Below are 27,511 nucleotides of genomic sequence, written 5' to 3' on the forward strand. Positions count from 1 at the left end.
GTTTTTACAGTCCCTGGCTCTAATCTAAAATATTGTAACACAGGATTTTTAACACGATATTCTCCCTTTTATTTTGTTCATGTGCTTCAGTGTGTGTTGAAGCATTAAGCACTATGGGTTGTAGCATTTATACTGATTTACGTTTTATGTCTTTGCTCCCAAATCCCTTATCTTTTGGCTATTATTTGCCCAGTTCCATGAATTCAGTTTCAGCTTCTGGTGTTTGGAGAGATAGTGGGGCAATTGAAGATCATCATCCACTGGGATTATAGCTCAGCTCCCTATTTTATAAACTCTCTGTAGACTGTGAGGTCCAAACTGCTCTTGAGAAATAAGAGTACTAGTAACTGATAGTGCTTGAGGCTCTGATCTGCACCATTGAGGTCATAGGAGCTTTGCCATTAGTTTCAATGGGCATAGGATGACGCTTTAAGACATTAACAGATTATTGACCTGCTCTACTTCTGCTTTTCCTGAAAACACTTTTCTCTCCAATCTTCTCATCAATGAACGCCGAGACATTGGCTGTACTGTTCCATTTAACATCAAAAAGGTACAGGATACCATGAATGCTTTGATTCACTTACTGTACAATTTGCCATGAACCCTTTCCACTAATTTCCTCCTCTTCTGCACCTGCGAAGATCCTCTAATCTGTGAATGAAAATTCCTCATGTTTGAACACCTTTAAAGTCTTACTCCCTGCTTCTCTACCTTGTCCTCTTATATTATCACTGTCATTGACTGTCTCAGCTGGAGGCCTGTCTCATAATACAGTTGAGAGTTGGCCTTCTGTTTTTTAACTCTCTCCATGCACTTACTCTAGTGAACTTTTTTGACCTTATATCCACTTACTTTCCTTCCCATTTGCTCTGTTTCTGTAACTTTGACCTCATCTCTCCCCTTGACTGTCCACAATTGGAACTTTTTCCTTGCCTCCCTATAAGAAATTGGGTCATACTGTTTTTAAAAAAAATCATACTACTTTCTCTTTACAAATGGTTCTCACCACACTCTTGTGAGGCCATATAAAGTGCATTTGTGATTTGTGTATGTGAGCCTTGGGAGGTTCTTTTGTGCCTTTGATATACAACACAGAATACAAAGTGTAGAGCTCTCACTTTATATTTATTTTTTATTACAAATATTTGCACTGTAAAAAACAAACTGTATATTTCAATTCACCTAATACAAATATTGTAGTGCATTCTCTTTATAATGAAAGTTGAATTTACAAATGTAGAATTATGTACAAAAAAATTGAATTCAGAAATGAAAAAATATAAAACTTTATAACCTACAAGTCCACTCAGTCCTACTTCAGCTAATTGCTCAGACAAACAAGTTTGGTTACAATTTGCAGAAGACGATGCTGCCTGCTTCTTGTTTAGCATGTCACCTGAAAGTGATAACAGGCATTCACATGGCACTGTTGTAGCTGATGTTGCAAGATATTTACATGCCAGATGCGCTAAAGATTCATATGTCCCTTCATGCTTCAACCACCATTTCAGAAGACATGCTTCCATGCTGATGATGGGTTCTGCTCGAGAATGATCCAAAGCAGAGCGTACCGACGCATGTTCATTTTCGTCATCTGAGTCAGATATCCCCAGCAGAAGGTTAGTTTTCTTTTTGGTGGCTCGGGTTTTGTAGTTTCCGCATCATAGTGTTGCTCCTTTAAGACTTCTGAAAGCATGCGCCACACCTCATCCCTCTCAGATTTTGGAAGACACTTCAGATTCTTAAGCCTTGGGTTGAGTGCTGTAGCTATCTTTAGAAATCTCACATCAGTACCCTCTTTGTGTTTTGTCAAATCTGCTGTGACAGTGTTCTTAAAATGAACATGTGCTGGGTCATCATCTGAGACTGCTATAACATGAAATATATTGCAGAATGTGGGTAAAACAGAACAGGAGACGTATAATTCTCCCCTAAGGAGTTCGGTCACAAATTTAATTAACACTTTTTTTTTTAACAAGCATCATCAGTATGGATGCATGCCCTCTGGAATGGCAGCCGAAGCAAGAGGGGGCATATGAATGTTTAGCATATCTGGCACTTAAATACTTTGAAATGCCAGTAACAAAAGTGGCATGCCAATGCCTATTCTCACTTTCTGGTGACATTGCAAATAAGAAGAAGGCAGCTTTATCTCCTGTAAATGTAAACAAACTTGTTTGTCTTAGGGCTAGTCTACACTTAGCTGCCGGGTCGACGCGGTGAGTTCGACTTCTCGGAGTTCGAACTATCGCGTCTAATCTGGACGTGATAGTTCGAACTCCCCGCGTGCTCCGGTCGACTCCGGTACTCCACCACTGCAAACGGCGGTGGCGGAGTCTACCTTGGAGCCGCGGACTTCGATCCTGCGGCGTCTGGACGGGTAAGTAGTTCGAACTAGGGTACTTCGAGTTCAGCTACGCTATTCACGTAGCTGAACTTGCGAACCCTAGTTCGACCCCCGCCCTTAGTGTAGACCTGCCCTTAGCAATTGGCCGAACAAGAAGTAGGAATGAGTGGACTTGTAGGCTCTAAACTTTTACATTGTTTTGTTTTTGAGTGCAGTTATGTAACAAAAAAACCTACATTTGTAAGTTACACTTTCACGATAAAGAGATTGCACTACAGTACTTGTATGAGGTGAATTGAAAAATACTATTTCTTTTGTTTATCATTTTTACAGTGCAAATATCTGTAATAAAAATAAAGTGAGCACTGTACACTTGATTTCTATTACAACACAGAATACAAATATATTTTGAAAATGTAGAAAAACATCCAAAATATTTAATACATTTCAATTGGTATTCTATTGTTTAACAGTGCGATTAATCATGATTAAGTTTTTTAATTGCAGTTAATTTTTTTTAGTTAATTGCGTGAGTTAACTGCAATTAATCGACAGCCCTAATAAAATTATATGTTGTAATGTTTTGTGTGCTCTTTTTATTAGATATGTTTTGAGTTGGCTTGAATTATGGTAATCTGAACATGAGGCTAGCTGCCCACTGTCAGGTCAAGAAGGGATTTTATCATCATATTACAATATGGAGCTCTGACAGTAAAATAGTGTGGAATCTGTTCCTGGTTGTGCAACTGGAATCGACTTTCCACAAGCCTTGACAGTAGGCTATGAAAATCTAAATGCATTAATATATTTTTACTTATTGGTTTTTCTAATGCTTCTTGTCTGCTTTGGAAGAATTTCTGGGATATTTTTCATCACCTGCTTTTGCTATTGTGTGCATTCAAAGTGACTTATAATTGAACACCATGGTGAGATTTTTTAAACGTGGCTTCCATTGGTGCATGCATGTTTTGGGCACTTTACTATACATGCACACATGCACTTTTCTATACATGTAGCATCAAAGGAGCACTAAAGGAATTCAGATGTATACATTTTAACTTCTGTGTGCATTTAAGTGATGGAGAACAAATGGATGCACATACAAACAATTTGTATGTGTAAAGTTGCAAGCCTACACATGTTGTAGGGCTAGGTTGCGGCCCCTTTGAAAACTTCATCCTATGTATCTGAGGCACCAGCTGTGGTTATATGGTTATAGTTTGCTAATTACATTTAATATTTACATTTGGTAGTATGAAATGCCACTTCTTCCAGTACTTGAAGAGCCGTTTCTTACTGGATGCAGCATTGTCCAAAGGGAGAGCCTCTGACTATAAGTCAGGAGGCTGGGTTTATTCCCAGTTGTACCATTGGTTCACTGAATGACTATGGGCAAATCACTTAACTTCCTGTGCCTCTGTCTATTCATCTATAAAATGCTTTACAAAACAAACTGGTTTAAAAAGGAAAGCAAATATGCTGTCGTTACGAACAAAAAGGAATATATAGAATCATAGAATATCAGAGTCATCTAGTCCAATAGCCTGAGAATCATTTATTACCATGTATTTAATACCAATATTTAACTCCATTACTATTGGTTTCACATTCTGAGCTGTGGTCATTCACATTAATGGAATTACTTGGAATTCACACGAGTGATTAAGATCAGAATGTAATATAGTCATAATGGAGCTAATAGGCTGTACATGCTGTAGTTAACATGTGTCAGTTGTCATCTTGTCAGTTTTTTAGTTGAGTTTTTCTGAGGTTTTATGTTTTATTAACCTTTAATTAAATGTTGGGGGAGGGGAACAAGCCCATATAGATAGAAACTGAAATAATTGTGCAGATGAAACCTTGCAATGAAAAACTGTTATTTTTTTCACAGTCCTAGTTAAAACAGGAAGGGAAACTGAGTCAATGCCAAAATATCTGTCTGTCTCATTTGAAATAGGAAGAGGAATAACCTAGTATTTTTCATATTTGTGGACTGAGATGCAGGAATCCTTACTACAGGCAAGACTCCTCATTATATGATATGAAATTTTGTGGGCACAGCTTAATTGAGCTTTGCTTCCAGGGGCTATGACTTGAGATAATACAAACCAGTGGTTTTATAAGAATACTTAAAATGGAAGTATTTCTTGGATGAACAGCTGTATTTGGGGAATAACTTGTGAGCAAATTGTCAATCTGGCAACCAGCCTGAGCAAGTGGGACTTGAGTGATGTATCTTCTTCTTGAACTTCAGTAGTTGAGTGGGAGTGGGCCAGCTCTGAGAGGCCAGAATTGAGGATCTAATTAGCCTTCTCCTAATACCCAGTTTGCACCGGTACGCCAGGCGCCTCTGCAGAGCCGCGCTTAGTGCCATGCAGGGAATGTGCACCACTGCATGGTCTGTTCCATTCTCTCCCGCTTCCTTCGCCCCGGTGCACAACAGAATGGATTCATAGAGCTTAAGGTGAAGAGGGACCATTAGATCATGTAATCTGACCTCCTGTGTATCACAGTCTACTACATTTCATCCAGTTATCCCTGTATTAAGACCAATAACAAATGCTTCACTAAAGCATAATTTGTTTGGTTACAATGTATCTTCATATCAAGCATATCTTGTTTGGATAAAACATATCTGGATGAAAGGCATCCAGTCTCGATCACCTTGGTACTTTGTTCCACTGATTAATCACCCTCAGTGGTGGTTTTTTTTTGTGGTTTTTTTTAAATTGTTCCTTATTTCTGATTTTGAATTTGTCTGGCTTCAGCTTCCAGCCATTGGTTCTTGTTATGTCTTTTTCTGCTAGATTAAAGAAACCTTTAATATCTTGTATTTTCTCCCTGGGGAGGTACTTAATACTTCGTAATCAAGTCACCTCTTGGTTTTCCCTTCTTTATTTATAAGTAAAACAGATTGAACTCTTTGTCTCTGAGTGTAAGGCATTTTCTTCAGCCCTTGAATAACTTTTGTGGCTCTTTTCTTCACTGTCATAGCCACCAATTTTTCAACATCCTTTCTATAATATGAACACTAGAATTGTGTGCAGTATTCCAGTATTGGACTCACCAATGCTGTACACAGAGGTGAGATCACCTCCCTACTCCTACTCACTACTCCCCTATTTATACATTGAAAGATTGCATTATCCCCTTTTCCACAGCATTGCTCTCAGGGTTGATGTTCAGTTTCTTGTCCACTATGACCCCTAAATTCTTTTTGAGTCTCTGTATTCTAGGGTATAGTTCCCAATTCTGTAGGGCCACTGTGAGCACAGAGTGCAGGTTCGCACCCAACTAACAGGAGGCACACACTGTCACATAACCAAAATTATAATCTTGTCAACAAATGAAACCAACTTTGACAATTTTACATAAAACCGTGTTTACTGGCATTAATTATATTCCTGTCCTTTAATTTTTTTATTGAATCCAACATGTGCTTTTCTGTTATTTTGCCCCACTCTAGTAATGCTGCCAAAGCACCCTTTTGCACTTGTGGCAGAGGCACAGGATTTTCCATTTAAGTTCTGCTCAGTTGTTGGATCCAGCACCCATTGAAGTGAATAGGAGTCTTTTGATTGAGCCTGATACTTCATTAAAGTCAATGAATGCTGACTGAAGGCTACCTTATCTGCAATATTCCAGAAATAAATTGTAAATTATGAGAAAATATCAAAATCCTAAATGTTATTAATATGCACATGGGTGAATTCACAGAAATTTCCTTCTATATTGAAAGCATTATTCCAGATCTCTTAGTGAAATCAGTTTAACCACCTGATGCTGGAATTTGGATTTTCTTTGCTTATATTCCATGGCTGGCATGCCAAAGCATTAATTGACTCTTCCTGTGTTACTTAATGCCTGCCAAAGTAGCCATTAGCATACAGTAAATTATATTAGAATCATAGGCAGAGCGTGAACTGCCAGCTGGGGGAAGCTAGACCCCAGCTGCACCCCTTCCACCTGAGGTCCCACCCCTTCTGTGCCCCCCACCCCACTGGAAAGCCCATAGCATCCCCCCACCGCAGTTGTCACCAGCCCCTGCCCTAGGCTTGTGCCCCCAGCCCTCGGAGCTCTGGGAGGGTGGGCAGAGCAGCCCCCAGCCCTTGGAGCACCAGGAGGGTGGGCGGCATGGCCCCCAGCTCCCCCAGCCCTCAGAGCTCTGGGAGGGCATGCGGTGCAGCCCCTAGCCCTACCTGGGGCCATGTCACAGGGACAGAAAAACTGGTAGGAGGGGGCCTAAGGGTGGAGTGTGGGCAAGGCCATACCTGGCTGTTTGTTTGAGGAGGCACAGCCATCCCCAGCCTGTGATACCTGAGGCCCATGCTTAGAGTAACATTACAGTTCAGACACAAGCCAACTACTGCAAAGAAACAGGGTTTATTTTAAATAAGACCAATAGATGTGTTTCTACAATTAAACAAATTGTATGCAAATAGTTGTGTTTATACCACAACTATTTATAAGTTTAAACTTTGCAGTGTTTGAAACCCAAATGTTGCAGCACTGAGAAGCTAAAAGTGAAAATGACTATAAATAAAAGCTGACATCAAAGCTTTTCATCCTCCAAGTTTAGAGAAATTAATGAATTAAACACAGAGCGTATATAATGACAAGTGGTTGAGTTTTTAAAAATTTAAACTGTTAATAATCTGAGGCATTTCTAATATACTGGGATGGAAAATGTGTCTCTCTCTCTCCCCAATAAACTTCTACTTTTTGTCAAACCCCCCACCCCCAAATGTTGACATTTTCAGGAACCAAAAACCACAGCTTTGGCTGAAAACCCTTGAAAACCAAATATTTGGGAAGATTTGAGTTTTCAATTAGTTGACCAAGTAATCATTGCTTTCCTCATAAACAAATAACCCCCCCACCCCACTTTCTTCTGAAAATTGTCATTTAGTCAAAAACCCGTTTTCCATTAAAATAAAAGCGTCAATGGGAAATACTTTGACTAGTAGCTATTGGTGATTGTTTACAGCATATGAAATAACATTCCTCTAAGATTGACAATTGGGACAAAATTCCACATATGGGTTACCTGTATGTAACTCCTATTGAAGTCAAAGGGAATTGTATGTGCCCGTAGTTTGGAGGCGGGATTTAGCTCCTTATCATTTTTTGTCTCATCTTTTCTCCCTCTATTCAATGTCCATCTTCTCCTTTTGACTTACCCTACTTCATTGATCCTGTTAAACCATCTCTTACTTTTCTCCCCATATTTTTTTTAAAGAGCACACATTAAGAACAAAACAAAGTCACCATTTAAAAAACATACATTTAAGATGACATTTGACAGCAAACACTGTGACTACTGTGGTTTTTGTTGTTGTTGTATCCCTTTTTCACACCCTTTGTCTATCTAGTCTATTTAGGTTGTAAGCTCTTTTGGGCAAGGGCTCCCTCTTCTATGTGTTTGTACAGCACCTGATACAATGGAGGCCCTGATAACAGTTGAGGTGGCTAGATGCTACTGTAATATGAAAATAAAAGTAATTGACCATTCACTTCTTGGTAAACATCTTGAGACACGACAGCTTGTATCAGACTGTTCTTTCTTGCTTCACAATGTATCTATCTGTGCAAGCAGTTTCTGCCCTGTAGCCATGTCAGCTTCTTTAATTCCATCATTCTCTGGGAGTCCCACAGGACTCTGTTCTGAGTCCTTTGCTTTCTTTTATGTCAAACTATTTTCCTGAGTGTTTTTAATATGATATAAATCATCTTAGATAGGGATTCACGCATTATCAGTATGAAAAGAACAAAATCCAGTGAATCATAAATTCAAATACTCACTTGTCAGTTTGGATTTTACAGTATATCGATATTACAACATTCAGAAATGTTCTGTTTTCTTTGAAACAGCAGCAGTAATATCCAGCTGAAATAAATGTGCCTCCAGCTTCCCAGAAGCCAGAAAGAAACGCAATCATACCAAACTAAATTAGGTTAAATTTGAAAAATATTGTTCTATACTGTGGAGGGGATGCTGTGTATAGGACTGGAGACAGTTCCTTTAATGAGGAGGCAGGGCAGTTTGAAATGTTTGCTAAAGGTAAGTCTCAACTTACCTTGCCTTTCTGCTTCTGAAAACTATTCCTCAGTCCTCAGACAGCAGGCCCCCCAGTGTATGATTATATATTATAAAATGAAATCTCACCTTCCTCTTCATGACATTTCATGTTGGATTTATAGAGAGAACGGGTAGCCTTGTGTTTAAGGCTGGAACTTAGGAGCCCTGGCTTCAGTTCCTCTCTCCACTATATACTTCCTGTGTGACTTCTGACTTAACTATTCCATGCCACAGTAAAATGGTGATATTAAAACTTCCAATTTCCACATCCTTTATCTGGTTTAGGGCTCAAATGTTGGTGGGCATTCTTGGCCCTATTTTAATAGAAATAATAACGGTTTCATTCAAACAGTGAGTAGCTTGGTGGTGTATCATGGTTTCAGACAAACAACTGTGTAAACCATGGCAGATATGCTTGTTTCACATTGTTCTGGAGTTCAGTTAAACTCCAAATTCAAGGCAAAACTTGAGTGTGAATGCACATGAACCTGCTAACCTCTCCAAAAATATATTGAACCCTTTGCATATCAAGACCACTGAATTTAGCACAGCTCTGTAAATAGCTATATAAAATGTAGCTGTTTTAGTAGAGAGAGATTTGTAGAAGATCATAATTTAGGGACACTCCCTCATAAAGGACAGTATTATGAACATAGGTATTTGGAGATGCAAATGCCACCTGGCTGTGTGCAAGCAGTTCACCAAAGATGTTCTCTAGTTTGTTTTGTTAAAGTTTTATTCCTTCTCATTCATTGGTTTGTTATTAATGAACTTCAAGATTCTTACAGTTGTCACATTGAAATTGGAGAAATATATATTTTTATGCTTTTACATGGGATTTTCAGAAGCCATTAGCCTTGGTCTAACTCTTCTCCTATTGAACACGGTGGTAAAACTTCTGTTGACTTCATAAGGAGCAGAGTTAGGCCAAACCTGAGCACTTCTAAAAATCAATGTAAATGGAAGCACTGAAAATTCTATATTAAATTTAACAACGCAGGAGGGAACAGGGATAGCGTGGGGGGAAAAAGGCACACGATAGTAATGAAGTCTAAAGCAAGATAACACTAAAGATTATTACACGTGAGGAAGAACTACTAAAACAAAAACCAACAATTGGAACCATTATTGACTCTCTTATAAAGATAATAATTGTTGTTCATAGTCCGCTTGCTGAAGTGCTTAGGCACAGTACAATGTAATAAAATACATAATTAAAAAACTACCTCTTAAGTCAAAGGAATAAAGTGAATAAGGAGTTCATGAAATAAAAACCATGTCATCTCAATATCCTCATCCTTCTTCCTGGGCTGTATGTTAGCTGCTCACACCGCTCATTGAGGTTCATTAACATCTGAAGAATCGCTTTTCAATTTTTTAAAAAAAGTTTCTAAACTTTTGATAGAAAAGATAAGCCAAAGGTAAAACACTCTGTTTTGTGACTGTTGCTATCTATTAGACTGTTCCAAAGAGTTCAATTTGCCTGTCCATTTCCAGTTCCCTAAAACAACTATTTTTTGCTAGTGCCAGTGCTCTAAACCAGTGGTTCTCAACCAGGGGTATGTGTACCCCTGGGAATTTGCAGAGGTCTTCCAGGGGGTACATCAACTCATCTAGATATTTGCCTAGTTTTACAACAAGCAACATAAAAAGCACTAGCAAATCAGTACAAACTACAATTTCATACCGACAATGACTTGTTTATACTGATCTATATACTATACACTGAAATGCATGTACAATATTTATATTCCAGTTGGTTTATTTTATAATTATATGGTATAAATGAGAAAGTAAGCAATTTTTCAGTAATTGTGTGCTGTGACACTTGTATTTTTATGTCTGATTTTCATTGGTAGATGTGCAGGTGAATGAGCCTCTGATGGTGTGGCTAATGTGATTAGGTCCTATGATGGTGTCCCTTGAATAGATATGTGGACAGAGTTGGCAATGGGCTTTATTGCAAGGATAGGTTCCTGGGTTAGTGTTTTTGTTGTGTGAAGTGTGGTTGCTGGTGAGTATTTGCTTCAGGTTGGGGAGCTGTCTGTAAGTGAGGACTGGCCTGTCTCTCAAGATCTGTGAGAGTGAGGGATCGAAGGACATATCTATTCAAGGGATACCATCATAGGACCTAATCACATCAGCCATACCATCAGAGGTTTTTTCCTCCTGCTGATAATAGCCCACCTTAATTGATCATTGAAGTTTGCTGTAACCTGAATTGCAGTCTTTCTGTTGATATACAATGTACCAGTTAGTTTGATCCATCTTCAATGGATTTTCACTGTATCAGAGTATTTTATGAGCAGGTTCCACTGTATATGACATTGATACCTCTTCATAATTATGGTGTAAACTTCCATAATTTGGAATAAGTCAGTTTTTATGTTGAAGAGGCCTGTTCTTGCTGCCCTGGAGGTATAGTTGCTGTTGAAGGTGGTAAGAGGGTAGGGTTTGTTTGTTCTTAAAGCCATAGGATTTTTTAATACTGTATTTCCAACTATGGCACATTGCAAAACCCATTATATTATTGGACAATAGGGACTCTACCAGTACTAACAAAGGATTTGGGTCTAAAAAATTCATAAACAGCTTTATGAGGAAGAGTATTTTCTGTGATACTTGAGGCCAAAGGGCCAGAGCATTTAAGGTCAAGATAAAAGAGAACTTTTGCAGCGAGTTATAAACAGAAGCTACTCTTGTTTTTTTGTTTAAAAAAAAAGGCTGGCAAAGATGTCTGATTACTTAATGTCTGATTACTTTATTAGGGATGCCAACCTGTTTATAATTTCAGGGAGTACAGCATACCATATTTTATTTGTAAAATCTATGCATAATGGTTTCCCCATATACTTTTCAAGGGGAGGTATTTTAGAGAAAGGTGTAAAATCCTTCTGGAAGGGGATCTGGAGATTTCCTCCTTAAGAAAATAATGCAAAAATATATGCCATTGGGTGCATTTTGAAAGCGTGCACACATACAAGTTCATCTGCTGTGGGTAGGAGGGAATGAAATGTCTATGTTATCTAAAGTCTGTTCATTTCTATTCAGTGCATCTCTTTTAGCAACCCTGTTCTCTCAGAAATTTTGCAGTATAGGCACAACATAAAGAATGGAGTGAGTGAGTGGTCTGGGGAATTGGGGTGAAAGAAGACGATAGTTCTTAAAGGAATGTTAACTTGAAATTCACACTTTTGTCTAAAAATGTTGTATCTAGTTATAGTCACAAGAAGCATCTCCGCTTTATGGTGACCATGGAGAAAGGAAATTTGTCACCTCTGAGGCTGGTCAGGGCTGCATTAATCTTTTGCAGCACTTGCCCCACTCTCTTCCCTCTATGAAGGGAATGGTTGGTGAATCCACTGGGCCTGCATTACGCTACCCTTCACCACTATCCACCATCCTGGGGTATGTGGAGTGCAGATCATCTGTACAGGATCCTAGCATCCTGAATTACTCCCTGCACATGGAACCCTAATGGTTCTGCTGTGGTCAGGACCTTTGCACCTCTACTTGGTGGTGCGGAAGAGTTGGGGAGATGGAATTACCCTTCAAGGAGAATTAGAGTGCCCCACCTAGAATTTTGACCTAATGCCAGCACTATTCTGGTTCCCTTCAGTTCAGACACAACACTAAAATACATCTGGGGCTGCACTTTATATTCCCTCCCATATTTCTCTGAACATCCCATCTCACAAAGAGAAATGAAGTACCGGTATATCCGCTTTTAAAATGTAAGTGTATTTGAATGAGAGTGATTGGATTGCATCTGTACTTCTGTATGTGATGGGATAGTATTTTTCATGGGACTGAATGGGAGCTCTGAAAACATGAATCTTGTTGTTCGAGTTTGATATTAACAACTCTTCAAACTAAATATTATACTATATTAGAAATAAAAGCTCTGTATTTGAAAGAAAGAAATGGAAATATACTGTCTCTTTAGGCAGGATGCCTGTTGTCATTTTGTAAAATATATTACCAGTGGAGAAGAATTTATAAAAGACTTCTATGCAGGTATTTTATAAGGATCCCAGCAAAATACTTACCGGTAGTTATACAAGAGTTATTTTCAGCAAATCTATCCCCCAATAAATATTCAGTGCCGATTCTCTTTATCGGTATCTTGAAATTCAGGGGTTTTCCATTTCATATCAAGGACCTGAAAAGAAGCAGTTTAATAATGAACATCGGGGAAATGGCATCCAGAATGCAGTAACTTTAATTGTTAACATTCAGTGCTCCATCAATAAAAGTTAACTTAATACTTAAACAATTGGGAGTCACAAAGTACATGTAAATTGCCACTAATGGTAAAACTCCCTCAAATACAAAAAGTAGCTTAACCTTATTTTGGTGGGAAAAGTCAAACACCTTTTGGTTTTGCCTCTAATATTAGGTGCAATTGAAAGGCCCGTCAGATCCATCATTCTGAATTGATGGGCATTTTTCTCCCAGCTGACAAGAACCAAAATGGTGTCTGGATTTCTGGTAAACTTTTTTCCTCTTTGGATGGCATTTTTCTTTCAGTAGTTCAGTGGACATTCCTTGTAAACAAGGTGGAGTTGTGTCACTTACTGAATTAAAAACATGACTTCTGGCAGCCTTCCCCCAAGAGTTAAGCAGGGTCAGGACAGCACATAATATAAAACTTAACATATTAGTCCTAGATATGGTGGCTGAAATAGTGCTTTTCTAACATTTGGAGCAAATTAAAAGCCCCCAAATGTTTTATTTCATTTCAAAGCATGATTTAAAATCCCTCCTTGAAAACACTACAGAAGCACTATTTCAGCCACCATATCTAGGACTCCGTTGATAATGCCTACAGTAAATGAGTCATTTAAAATTTTACTATTTTATACCATTATGGTGGTTATTTCAAGGAACCTCCCCCAAGAGAGAGAAACATTATCTAAACTACTAAGATATGCATGCACTTAAAATGAGTCATTATGTAACCATAATTAAGGCTATGATTCTGTCATGGAAGTCACGGGCACGTGACTTCTAGGACCTCCATGACTTCTTCTGGGGACGGGCTGGAGCAGCTGCCAGTCTTGGGGCTGCCAGAACAGCTGACTGGCGGCTGCTGGAGTAGCGCTGCAGGAGCAGCGGTGGGCTGGAGCAGCCACAAACCCTGGCAGCACTCTCTTTGTGTTCCTCCTTCTCCCGAGTATTTTTAGTAAACGTTAGGGACAGGTTGTGGGCATCTGTGAATTTTTGTTTGTTTTCCTGTGACTTGTTCCTGACTTTTTTTACTAAAAATACCTGTGACCGACTCTTAACCATAATTGCTGTAAGCCTCATTCATTCTTGCTCTGTCCCCTCCTTGTTTGTCTGAAATTTAGGGCCTAATGTTGTAGACTTCTGTGCATGTTACTTTAGCTATCTAAGCAGTTGTATTGAAATCGATAGGAGTATTTGCTGTAGGAGTTCATATTTGAGTGTTTGCAGGATTTTGTGCTTAAGTTGTTAGTTTTCTGAGGCAGGAATTGTATTTTCTTTCTTTCCTACAAAGCCTCTAGCATATTTGTGAGCTCTATGAATTGAATAATAGTTGTTCTAATCCAAGACACCACCTTTTTGTTTTGTGTGAAACCTTCGATCTTGGGTAGTACAGTGATTTCCCCATAGTAGTATTTACTCTAGCTTTGTAAATGGAGGAAAAAATGCACAGCTCAGACTAATCTTAGAGTCTATTCAGGTTTAGTAGCAGCCTCCACTGAGTTGAGGACACTTGACTGTTGATGTGAGTCATGGTAAAGAATTTTGATTCAAATATAATTATGAAAAGTTTTAGCTTTTCATAACATTCTGCTGCATCCTCCTCACGACCACCTTATCTGAATGTTAGATATCTGAATGCTAGGTATATCCAAGTATCAGATCTGTGGGAATGATGTGTCTTTAATGGTGACACTAATACAGGTTCTTCATCTAAACAAGTGACTCTCGCCCTCTCCCCATAGCTAACATTGATAATCCAAAATTACCAAATTTTGTCATTCTAATTTATTAGCTGAAATTCATCTCAGCTTTACTTGAAACCACTTGGTGTCTAAAAAAACATTTTGACAAAAACTGTTAAGATACAGCATTAAAATATCTTCAACTATCCAGACGCATCTTACAACACTGATTGAATAAGGTAGTCACAGTTACAAAGCACTGAAATTGGAGATAGAATGCTGTGCATTATGCTATTTGTGTCATGCTGGAATGAAAATATACCTCTGAAAGTGTAATATAGCTGCAACTTTCAGTATTTATTAGGTAAAGTATTACAAAATCATTGCTTCTTTTTGCTTTTGCTCTGACTGTAATATTCCAGAAGGGTATGAAAAAATTCAGTCTAACAGCAGAACTTTCTTGACCTACTCTCAGACCAACCCACCCTACTAGCAGCATTTCCCTGACAGTATCATAGATCTCGTTAGTTAGTTAGTTAGTGGGTGATCCATTCAGTGATACTACAGATTTCAACAAGGAAATTTGTCTATTTCTAACCTAGGTAACATTTAGAAATTAAGATTGTATATTTTTTTGGAAAGAGTTCCCAATGTGAAACTGTTTCAGAAACCAAAAGCCTAAATTAGGAAATAGATTGTGAATTATCCATTCTTTAACTGAAAGATAGTAATCCACCTACTTTACCTTCAGGCCTTTCAGTTTCCACAGTTAATCCTCTGACCTCATGGTAAGAGAAATCATCCCTTTGACTTTCTTTTCCAAGCTACTTTTGAAACTAGAGATGGGCCTAAGCTGCAAATTTAGATCTGGATTTGAACTTTCCTAAAGTTTGAGGATGTTTAGTTATAATGTTTTGGTTTTGGGGGCCATAGCTACTTGAACCTACAGAGCATGTTTATAGAAGAAATTTTGTTTATAAGAATGGGTTAAAGTATGCATGGGTAGTATATTGTTAATGCACAGGTCTATGTTTTTCATCTCTAGATTGCATCTTCAGATTCACCTCATCTTGGCCAGAACATTCCAATCTGGTCTCGACCTGTTAACAATTTATCGTTTCATCAGCAACAATGAGCTCCACAACACAGCCAGGTCAGTTTTTTTCATATGTCACAGAATATTAACATATGTTGTAATTTTGCAGAATTCTTCAATGTGTCTGTGTTCAAAGCTGAAATAGAGGTGGCCTGTGACCCATATGCCAGTTCATCTAATAAGATTTGACTGTCATATAAAATGAAATACAGGAGTATGGATAAAGAAATTATATTGTGTGGATATCTTATCTCAATTGGATTACAAACTGAATGATTCTGTAATTCTTGGGTAATGTTTTCCATATGACTTGTTTAGGAGCCAAATAATCCTAGTGAAACACGAATAGACATATTTAACATATTTGTATTCTTTCTTAATATTTGTATACTTGTGGATTAAATTATTGTGCACCTTTACATTATGGCAGTGTTTGAACAATCTGAGTTTGAGCTGCATTGCTCTGTCCCTTCCTTCTTATCCCTAAGGTGGAAGGATACTTGCCCACGCAGTCATCCTCTGCTATGTTTGTCTCTTTGTAGACACATGCTTAGTTAATATAAGTCTTAGCACCTGCTTTATCTGATGTCAGTAGAATGAGCTAGTTCTGGTTCAGCTGGCAGGAGATGAACTGTGAGCAGTACAGCCAATACCCATCATTCTAGAGAAAGAAAAGTTACATATGGAACACGCCTACTCTCCACTGCTTTGAGGAGTGAGAATCCCTAAGTCAAATCTGCACAACGTCCCAGCTAGCCCACACTCCAGTTCACCCCCACTTTAAAGATATCTATTTATTGTCCTTTTGGTAACATAACTCTGTACAGGTGATTTTATTTCTGTCTGCTTTGGCTTTTGTGAAAATAATTAGCATAAAACATCAAGAAAGAAATTGAAATAATAAGCAGGGCTCTTAATTGAATTTTTTTTGTGGGATATCATGCAGCTCAAGTTAGGAGTGTTTTTTTCAGTTTTCATATATATATGAAATTGCAGATATATTGTGTTGGAAATGAGGAATAACCGTATTCACCTTAGTGTCTCAAAAAGTGGCCAGAATTTCAAACTTGGCCTCCATTTTTGCAAACACAATTTTGCATCTGCAATAATTGTCAGGAAAAAGCTTGAATGACCTGCGGTAAAAACCGGTGAACATAATTTATTGTGGATACAAAATATGCCTCTGATAATGGAGGCCTGATTTAAAAATCAAGTCCATATTGTTCTGGGTCTGAGTAGAACAAATTTTGTAGAAGAAGACTAGATGATCTGAACATTAAGGCTGTTGTTGACTTCCCATTCTGCTTTCCTGAAGGAGTTGTGCTCTGCTTTTGGCTCTGTCATCTCATGGTTTTGTATGTGTCCCCTTGGCAATAAATATGAAATAATGTATTACTGTGCCTTTCTCATATGCTGTACATGTCGCAGCCCCCCACTTTGCATGGTGCTTTTCTACTGTAGATTGCTGATCTTGAGTTGAATTCATTTCCAGTGTAACTCTCTACTGCAGTAGGAGATGATTTGGCTCTTAATGCAAGGTGTCAAATTGACCCTCGTTACCAGGAGGAAGAGGATTATGGGTGCCCATTCAAGTTTCTATTGTCATTCCAAATGCCATAAAGGAGACACATTCAGTGTGATGAGCAGGGTAGTAGTGATTCAAGTTCTGTATGTAGGGTCCATTCCTGCTAGGTGTCCAGCACTCTCAACTCCCAGTGGGTCTTTAACTGACTTCCATTAATGTTAAGAGTTGTGTGTTTATGATTGTGCCTCATGCTGAGTATTTACCCCAATAGACTATAACTGGAACTCTGATTTATTAAAAGAAATAGTTGTTGTTGGGTAGTGGTTGGTGTTTGTACCAACAAAGATAAAGAAACCTTTCTATTCTGTGTAGAGATTTTTTTTTTAATAAAAAATTGCATGTGAAGTCACAGTATGGTAATCTAGTCTCTCTAACAATTTGTAATTAGTCTGTGTTGAAGGTCATTCAGTAAATTGTTTTGTGGCAAAAACAGCTATCTGTAAAATGGAATCACTGTTGAATTTAAAACAGCACTAATCTTACTACAATACGCCCTCACTATAATGAACCTGTCAGGACCCAGGCCTTTTTTTCATTATAGCGAAAGGACAATCAAAATGATAGGTGGCGGAGCTGGAGCTGGGGCTTCAGGCTGTCAGCCCTGGACGGCTGGGCCTGGGGCTTTGGCTTCAGCCCTGGGAGGTGGGGGAGAAGGGGCTAGGGCCAACTCCTTAGTTTCTGCCCTTGAGCCCAACGTATGAGGCTAGATAAAAAGTGTGCATGTGCAACTTTTTTTTTTTAACAGTACAGTATTGTAGTAGGTATCTAGGGACCAGGTTCATTATAGCTGAAGGTTGGTAATAATGAAGGGTATTATAGCCAGGGTGTACTGTACAAGCACTGTAGAGTACCCAAAAGGCACGGTCTGGTTTTCAAAAGTTGTGGACGACTTATTGAAACTACCAGTCATGCTCCACTGCCCACAGTTATGGCATTCAACTGGAAAGTGGAAAAAATGGAAAAGTTTCATATCTAACAATTATTATAACCAAGTTGCATAGCTTCCTTCCTTTTCCTGATGGGCTACACAATAAAAAGATGGGGGGGGGGAAACAAAAAATGCTGCAAAATCTTGGGAGTAACAGGCTGGATTGTATCTGGTTTGAATGAACAATTAGTGCATCTCTCAGTTGACTTCTTCAAGAAATACAGTATGAACCACTCAGTGCACTTGCTCTGTGTATAAATAGATTAGATTATCTCTTCAGTGTTTTCAGTTCTTATTCCAAATGAAGGCTAGAAAATGTTTAATTCTTTCTTACCTTCCTACATATGGAACATTTGAAAATTGTGGTGTTTCATTCTAATCTTCATCTTTGTACATTGTAAATCTGCAAGGTATGATCACATTGTTTTTAGCTTATGTACAATACTGTAAAATTACATGGAGGCAAGATTTGATCCATGGTATTTCTAAGGTACCTGTCACCTTAATGTATCCATGCCTCATCCACGGGAAAGTTCTTGTGCTTTAATAAAGATTATATTGGAGATTACATTGGGTAAAATCCTGGCTCCATTGAAGTTAGTGGCAAAACTCCCATTGACTTCAATGAAGCCAGGATTTCATTCAGTATCTTTTTAACACCATGGAGTTTTGCATTGAACAATAAGAAAACAAAATATTGAATAGCTGCTTATTAAGTGATCACTGTCAATTCTGTACACTGAATGAGGTAGGGGTCCTGTGGAAAAATAGCATATGATCATGTAATTAAAGACTCTTTCATATGCATATGCACCAGGGGGCTGTATTAAGGTTGACTAGGCAGCCTTAATTGTGGCATTTAGTAACTTTTGAATGCTTTATTTGCAAACTTAATGTCCTTTTAACATAGGATTTTTGAGTGTATGTAATTTCTTAGGTTTTTAAAAAAACAAACCGAAATTAAACATGACACACTGTATTGACACCCACATGAGACATCAGCAGGGTTGGGACCTTTTGATCCACCACACAGACTTCTGCCACTTGAGGTAACTGTTAGCTGTAATAGGTTCTCCTCCTCCGTGTAGATTAGCTATAGAGGGGGATGCAACATGCTTTGCCAGTGTTTTTCAAAATATTTATTGATAGCAGAGAAATTGTGAGACTTAGGAATCTTGGGTTTAGGGTTTCCAACTTTCTACTTGCACAAAACCCAACACCCTTGCTCCGCCCCTCCTCTGAGGCCCCACTCATGCCCCGCCCCTTCTCCTAGGCCCCGCCTCTGCTCAGTCCATCCCCCCTTCATCTGTTACTCACTCTCCCCACCCTCAGTCACTTGCTCATTTTCACCGGGCTGGCCCAGGGGACTAGGGTGCAGGAGGGGGTGAGGGCCCCAACTGGGGGTGCAGGCTCTAGGGTGGGGCCAAAAATTAAGAGGTCAAAGTGTGGGAGGGGGCTCAGGCTGAGGCAGTGGGTTGGGATGTGAGAGGGCATGCGGTCTCTGGCTGGGGGGTGTAGGCTCTCAGGCGGGGCCCGGGGATGAGGGGTTTGGGGTGTAGGAGGATGCTACTGGCTGGGACTAAGGAGTTTAGAGGGTGGGAGGGGGATCAGGGCTGGGCTGGAATTGGGCTGGGGGGGGTGAGGGCTCCGGCTAGGGGTGCAGGATCTTGGGTGGTGCGAGGGATGAGGGGTTTGGGATGCAGGAGGATGTTCCAGGCTGGGACCAAGGGGATCAGAGGGCAGGAAGGGGATCAGGGCTGGGACAGGGGGTTAGGGTGCGGGGAGTGGGAGGGCTCTGGCTGGGGGCATGGGCTCTGATGTGGGGCCAGGGATAAGGAATTTGGGGTGGAGGAGGGGGATCTGGGCTGGGGCAGGGATTGGGGCACGAGGGGACCACAGAGGTGCAGGCTCCAGGTGGCACTTACCTCAGGCAGCTCCCAGAAGCAGTGGTATGTCCCCCTCCTGCTCCTATGCATAGGCGCAGCCAGGCAGCTATGCGGTTCCTGGCCAATGGGAGCTCTGGGGGCAGCACTTGGGGCGGGGACAGCATGTGGAGCCCCCTGGCTGCCCTTACACCTAGGAGCCAGAGAGGGGCCATGACAGCTGCTTCCCAGGGGCCGCGTGACACAGAGGCTAGCAGGGAGCCTGTCAGCCCCACTGCGTGGTGCCACCAACAGGACCGTTAATGGCCTGGTCAGCAGTGCTGACCGGAGCCACCAGGATCCCTTTTTGATCAGGTGTTCCGGTTGAAAACCACACACCTGGTCCCTCTACTTGGGTTACATTCCAGACTCGGAGGGTCTCTGCTCTAATGGATAGACTCTTCTGCCCATTCTCCCCAAGCTTAACTTCCTTTGCGCTGTCCCCTCCCCATCTGTCTCTTCTCCCTTCCTGGTCTTTGTCCCAAGGACCATTCTCCGCACCTCAGTCAGTCCCAGTTTCCATTCCACACACTTCTCATCCTAATCCCAGTCTCCTTGCCCAGTCATTCCTATTTCTCCCTAGCTCCTTGTCCCCAGTTTTGTTGTGCAACAGTCCCAGCCCACACACACCCAGCGCCCCATGTAATCTGTTTCGCTCCTCCTTGCCTCTAGTTGTGCTGCCTCCCGGTAACATTCCCTGTCCCCACTACGTCCTAATGTCAGTGTCCCTTTGCAGACTCCTTGTTCAATCTCGTTGCCCCCCTCACTCTCCCCTGCAGCAATTTATCCCACTCTCTGCCCATCCAGATCCAGTTCTCCCCTGCACTCTGGCTCCTCATCAGATCTCTCTCGCCTTCCCCCCCCCAACACTAATTTCCAGTTTCCCTCTCTTTACACATTCCGTCCAGCCTCCACTCCCAGTCTGCTTGTCCCAATCTACTTCCTTGCCCGCTCCCTGGCCCCCAAACCTAGGTATGGAACTTGTCCCCGCTGCTTTGACTCAGAAAGCTTTCTCTGCCATGCCATCTGGGCTCAGCAGGGGATCGTTGAGAGCCTAGCAGAAACAGTCTGCAAAAATATTTCCTGCCCCCCCACCCCGCCTCATTCTTGAAACAGTCAAACTGTTTGCTGGTTTCTTCTCTGCCCCCCTCTCCCCCAAATAAAATTAAAAATTCAGCTTGAGGCAGACACAGTGTGTGTAAAATTTCATCCCAACTGGTTAAAGTTTGGCAAAGTTACAATGAGAAGTATCACACATCATTAATAATGGCAGAACTACTAGCCCTGCCTATAATACACTTTTAAATATACTTTATTCATTTGTCCCAAATTGTCACCCTGGAGATGGTTCAGGAAATATCATTTTCTTAATTCAGAGAGGGGGGGAAAAAAGAGCGAACCATGGTGCTATTACATTTTACAATGCATGTGTGCGTCGGTGCTGGAGACCGAAATGGGTATCTTTTTATGGCATTGCTTTGTGCTGCCACTAGACTGCCAAGTTTATCCTATGGAACTATTGTTAATAAAAATGTCCATGGGCCTCACGTTTCAGAATTGCACATACATAGTATCTAATCCAACTTCCATTGAGGTGATTGGAAAGACTCTTGTTGACTTTTGTGGGAGTTAAAAGATTATTTTTTCTATTACTGGTTATAGCACCTAGGGTCTCCAGTCAAGCTCAGGGCCCTATTTGTGCTAGATGGTGTATAAAAATATAGATCTTGCAATCTAAATAGTCAAGGTGGACAAATGGAGTGGGAGAGGGAGGGGAGAGAGAACACACAGGGGTGAAATAGCTTATCCAAGTTCATGCAGAAGGTCCAGGAATAGAACCCAGATGTCCTGGCGCTTATCCACAGGCTCAAGTTGCCTCTTAGTCTACACTTAATCAGGTCCCTGACAGGTGAAGGCATGCCACATGCTCACTGGATGATGCAGGATGAGGTGTGATTCCTCCTAGTGTGCCAGGTCTACTGTGAGAACTTGCTGCTGCTTAGGTAGATACAATGCTGCATGGCTGACCAGCTCTGACCGTTGTGTGGCTACTCTCTCTGAGGGGCCTTTGGAGGGAGCTAATTTGTACTTGTCTCTGTGCAAGGAGATGTAGTAGAGGTAGAGGAAGGGGAAAGGAAACCGCCTACCTCTACTGATCCCACCCTTTCTACCACCTACGTGGCAGGCCAGCCACAAACTGGCCCAACATGTGTCCCTGCTGGGCCATAATTGCTATGCAGGTATCATTCTTCCTGTACTGTGAATGTGATCAGATTCCAGATCTAGACAATACAGGTGCACTGACTGCTTTTGGTCAAATATTTCGTATTTTTTATTGGCGGAGCTCCTGGAGGTCAGGGTCCCACTATTGAAGGCACTATACAAATATATAACAGAAAGACGGTCCCTGCCCAAAAGAGCTTACAGACTGCATTTTAAGATAATAGACAACAGCTGGATATAAAAGACAGGTGGAGCGGTAGGAGTATAAGGTAATAGTGAGATTCCTAGACCAGAGGTTCTCAAACTGTGGTCTGCGAGCTCCATTCAGGTGATCCACAGATAGTTCCCTCTAAGGTGCGCGCCTGGGCAGCTGCACACAAGAGAATGAAGGGCCACCCACCTAATTAGTGGAGCTGCACAGGTGTGGCTTCCCTAATTAGGTGCCTGGACCCTGGAGAAGATGCACATATAAGGTGAGGTGGTGGCCTTGGTGGGAATAGGGGGTAGGTGGGAGGGGTCAGTGAGGTGAGAAGAGAGGGTGGGGCAAATTTGGGACGGGCAGGGCTGTGGCAGCCAGAGAAAGAGGTGACTTTCCCCAGCTCCAGGGCTGTGGCTGCTGTGGAGAGACGGCCTTCCTTTCCAGACCCAGCTCTGTGGCTGCTGTGGTGGAGAAGAGACCCCCCTCCTTCCCAGCCCCAGTTCGGGGGTTGCTGCAGCGGGGGAGAAAGGGAGAGACCCCACTTTTTCCCAGCCCCAGCTCGGGGGCTCCCATGGCAGGAGAGAAGGCACATCCATTGCATTAGAAAGGTAAGACTACTGATGATGATATACGAGTTGTGTGCTTTTATTTGTAGAACAAAAAAATTGTTTGTTATTGAGGTCTTTGTATATAGTGCTTTTATCTAAAGTGCTTTACAATAGTTAGCTAACGGTACAAACAACATTTGGAAAGATCATTAAGTGGTCTGCCGAAACCTTCACCAATTTTCAAGAGGTCTGTGGGGGAAAAAAATATTTGAGAACCACTGTTCTAGACAGTGTAACAAGCAACAATTACAGATAATATGGTAATGACTTTGAAATGACACAAAAGTATAAAATAGCTGGTCAGTGTTTCATGGGACTAGTTCTTTTAAAATTTGACAAATGAAATGATTAAAAAAAGTAGTTCTTAAAATAAACTGCTGACATGACCCCAGCTTTCAATAGGGCCCAGCCTCTGGCCATGCTGCCTTTTACTACTTAGATGTATGTTTACGCTTAAGGTGGCATTTTAGAGTACAGACACTGCACACCCAGCTAGCACAGGTATAAATAGCAGTGTAGATGACGAGACACAGCTTAGGTGAGTAGAGTGCCCTACACACCTGAACCCCCTAGGGTTTATACCCCAGGTGTCTCCTTACATGCCCAAGCAGTGCCTCCGACATCTACCTTACTGTTTTTAGCAGTGTAGGGTCCATGCTGCTGGAGCCTTTCCCCTCTGTAGTGAAAGTTTTGGGCAGGCAGCAGGGAAATGCTCCAGCAGCCCTGGAGCCGTGCTGCCTCTATGATTCCAGAGCCTTTCGCTGCTGCATGTAGCTACACACCTCAGTGACAACTGTGGACACAGTCTGCCTTCCAGTGTGGCATGTAACTGTGTGTACTGCCTGTCCTCTACATGCCACCACAAATCTAGCTATAGCCAAGAAAGCTACAATGGATGGTGTTTTAAGACTCATTCTTGGTTTTAATTTAAAAAATGTTTCTCATCTGGAGGGAAACATGACTCCAACTGATGGTGGAAGTGACAGCTTTATAACTTTCAGTAATTGCGCCTATGGCTGTGTTGCTTCAAGCTTTGGGTAGTGAAATAAGATAAATTAGTAGTAGTAAGTTCCACTTGACTTAATTTTTTTTTTAACAAATAAAGTGTATATCTTTAGAATGGCCTATCTGCAAGTGGAAAGCAATTTATAACCTGTAGCTGCTCCAGCACCACTGGAGTGCAGGGCAGCAGCAAAAATCTGAGAAAGTTCATATAAAAAGAAAGTATTCTTTTAGAAACATAATTCCTGTACTATATATAAAACATAAGAGAATGAGAATGTGAATTTAAGTGCTGCAAATAGATCTTGCGATCTGCTGATTTATGCTGTTATTCCTGAAGGCTAAAATCTGCCCCTCCCAAATAAAGCCCCTATGATCAGGCTCTTATTAGGCTGGAATGCAGAGAGTTTAGGAAGGTTAAATCTATCCCCCCTCCCCCAAAAGCCAGTACTAGTTCTGATTGAAAATCCCCACCTTCCCCCCCCACCCCGACTTCTACCTCTTCCCATTCTCAATTTCTGTTCCAGCCAGTGGGCTGGAATGGCAACCTTGACTCCACTGCATGAGCTACCCCTGGGTTTTCAATCCTTTTTGCTTGTGTGGATCCTTTGAACCTTCCTTTCCTGGCCTACTTTTGGTTTGCCTCCATCCCTCTAGGCTTTGTGCAGATACAGTTTCCATGGAGTACAGGCATGCATCCACTCCAACTTCTGTTCCCAATGTGTGAGGCTTAAGTGGTAGAGAGGACCTTGTGCTGGACCTCTGCCTACCCATACTGTATAGTTATCTGTTATCTGTATGTGATGCTGAAGTGGTGAGTTTGTATAGTGTATTCACTTAGTACTAAAAAGCTGGAACACTGCAATGTTAATAAGCATACGTGCTTGCACACATTGTCATCAACCCTTGCAAATTTTCGTGCTTTTCATAAAATCCCGGCTCTTGGAGTCATATGAATACGAAAGAACCTCAGCTTTCATTTAAAAAAAAAGGAAAAAGAAAAAAGGAAGCTTCACAGTTGTGGAGAAAAGCTTGAAAATACCAACCCTAGAGGCTCAAAGGTCACAAGACAAATAAAATTAAGTCAATTTCATGATCTGGGAGTGGGGAGGGCTGATTCATGATTTTTGGCTGGCTTGTGGTTGGCAATATTGGTATTAGAAGTGGAAGGAGCATGTTTCTTTTTGTTACAGGCTGTACTGCATACATAAACTGCATCCCCTTCTACCAGTGGGAGCAGCTATACTGGCAGAGAAATCCATCCCTGGGGTGGGCCAGCAGTAGTACCACCGGCTCCCTCCATTGGCAGTTGCACCTTGAGGAAGCTGCTTTTAATTTCTGTCAGGGGCTCCAGAGCTGTTTGACTGGCAGAGGCTCACAGGAAGCATGTAGAATCAGGCTACGGTAGGCTAGCACAGGGCTTGCAGGTAGCTTGCCCCATTGCACTACCACTCCTGGTGGTGTTGATGCTTCCAGGGGCCCACATCTGACCAGGGAAGGCTATGCTGAAATAGAGCCAGAAGTTGAGGAGGATTTTAAATCACTTTTCAGTAGGGAATGATTGTTGGACTTAATCTGTCAGGTTTACAGTACTGTTATTTTTCCCTTGTGAAGGAATGAAATGCTCCCTCATTTGAAAACAAACCTACCATACCCTACACACATGGTTAGAAAGAACTGCAGGAATGCTATTGGAATTGGTGGTGTTTTGGGCCACTGGTGTAGATTTAGAGAAAAGTTGATGATAACCCTTTGAGTTTACATTTTATCTTGGGGACAACCAGTTCATTTATTTATATAAGAATAACAACTCACATGCTATTTACACAGAAGGTGACAGCAATAATAAGTGAAATACCAGTTTGTCCCTGTGGTGTCCTTTATGTGTTTAAGTGGTACTGGTATGTAAGTGAATGTTTCATGATGATCCATTTTATAGATGGGATACTTATTATTTATTAATCTTTTAACATCATTTCAGATTTTATTCAAGTGTAAAATGTTCTGCTAAACTCGTTTATAATTTTGGAACATGAGCTGTGGATGTGGTCTGGGCGTTGGTATTGCTAGAAACTGTGAGGGCTGGAGCAATAAGTAGAGGAAATAGTTACTTTCTTTAGACGAGCTGTATTTTAACAGGCTTCCCTTTATACTGAGTTTGTAAACTCATTGTCCAAAAACACCATTGAAAGAACAGATGTGGACCAAGCAACAGTTGTACATGTTTTATCCAGATGATATCCAAGGAACCTCTTTGGGTAAGTTTTGTTTCCAGCACCAATACACATAATAAATATTTCCTTACACTGCATGATGCAATAAATAGGCCTCCTGTGTAGCAACGTCTACTTACAACAATACCGTAACCCAGTAAGTTGAAAGCAGCTCTGTGATCTTTAGGGACCAGGCCCTGGCTAAATGAGTGGCTAATTCATGTAGCTATAAAGTAAATGCTGAATCCCAGTAGGGGGTAAAATGCCTGTGTTTGATTGTTGTTATAAACTGTAAGATCATTAAGGAAGTGTTTACATCCTGTTGCTGTTACATATTCTTAACCAATCCATGTACATGAAAGTGTTGGACAAAAAAAAATTTGCTCTTAAAGGGTGTGGTTAACTTGGTATTGTTTGTGGAAAACTTTTCCTCCTTTGTTTGCCTGCTACTAGTGGTTAAATAAGCAAAACCCCAGTGGTGGATTAATATATACATGGATGTTTTTTATGGCAAGAGATGCTTAGAGGTGTCTGTTTACTTCATAATACATAGTCATTAGCTGAGAGCCGACTCTCTTTTTTAATAATCCATGGTTTTGTGGCTGGGGCTTTGTTTATATCAGATGAATACCAGTTCAGTTTGAGGGTTTTGTCTCTTGCCAACATGCTGTTTTTATAAGACTCAGGAGAACATTTTAATAAAATTGGGTGACAATGAAAAAGTTAGTTATTTCATGTTAAATGCAGTTGTCCAAACTTTCAAGGGAAAGAAATATGCACACCTGCAAAAAGGAACGTACTTCCAATATGCCTGCAAAAATTAGGGTTATGTAAAAATATTGAGTTTTTCCCCCAGTAGATTTTATTGTTGTGTCCCCAATTTTTTTTGAACCAGTATGTCACTCAAAGTTTTTACATCAGCATAATATATTATTTGAAAGTTTTATGATATTAGAAATAGTGGCCCTAATTTCCAACCGTGAATGAAAACTTTGTTCTAAAAAAGGGGAAGTGATGAAAACATCAGTTTTATGAGGAAACTTTTAAAAAACAAAACAAAAAAACAACAACCAGGTTTGGAGCTGTTTAGAGGCCAGGAGAAGATGGGGATAGGATGGAGTCACTTCTGAAAAGTGGGTAAGGTATCTCATAGCACAATTCAATATATAGCTGACGACTACTTATCCAATTTCACAGTGGATTTACCAAACAGGTTTTTTTTATTCTCACTGTAGTACATCTGAAAGCTGTTGATCAATACATCAATGAGATGATTAATAAAAGTTTTTCTACACCCCCGGAACCAGGAGCGGCTCCAGGCACCAGCGCACCAAGCGCGAGCCTGGGGCGGCAAGCCGCGGTGGGTGGCCTGCTGGTCGCCGTGAGGGCGGCAG

The 27,511-nt window shown here is 40.8% G+C and overlaps 1 protein-coding gene across 2 annotated transcripts in view; it reads left to right on the top strand.

Annotated features, from left to right (window-relative positions):
• The window catches only part of HDAC9 (histone deacetylase 9), a 666,736-nt gene that overhangs the window by 40,941 nt on the left and 598,284 nt on the right, over window positions 1-27,511 (top strand). For both annotated transcript variants that reach the window (XM_039523937.1, XM_039523938.1), the window contains one exon: window positions 15,387-15,494. In XM_039523937.1, the coding sequence (XP_039379871.1) occupies window positions 15,473-15,494 (22 nt within the window). In that variant the 5' untranslated portion in view covers window positions 15,387-15,472. The remainder of the gene's footprint in view (window positions 1-15,386; window positions 15,495-27,511) is intronic.

The sequence above is a fragment of the Mauremys reevesii genome, linkage group 2 (assembly GCF_016161935.1).
Source record: "Mauremys reevesii isolate NIE-2019 linkage group 2, ASM1616193v1, whole genome shotgun sequence".
Taxonomy (NCBI): domain Eukaryota; kingdom Metazoa; phylum Chordata; order Testudines; family Geoemydidae; genus Mauremys; species Mauremys reevesii.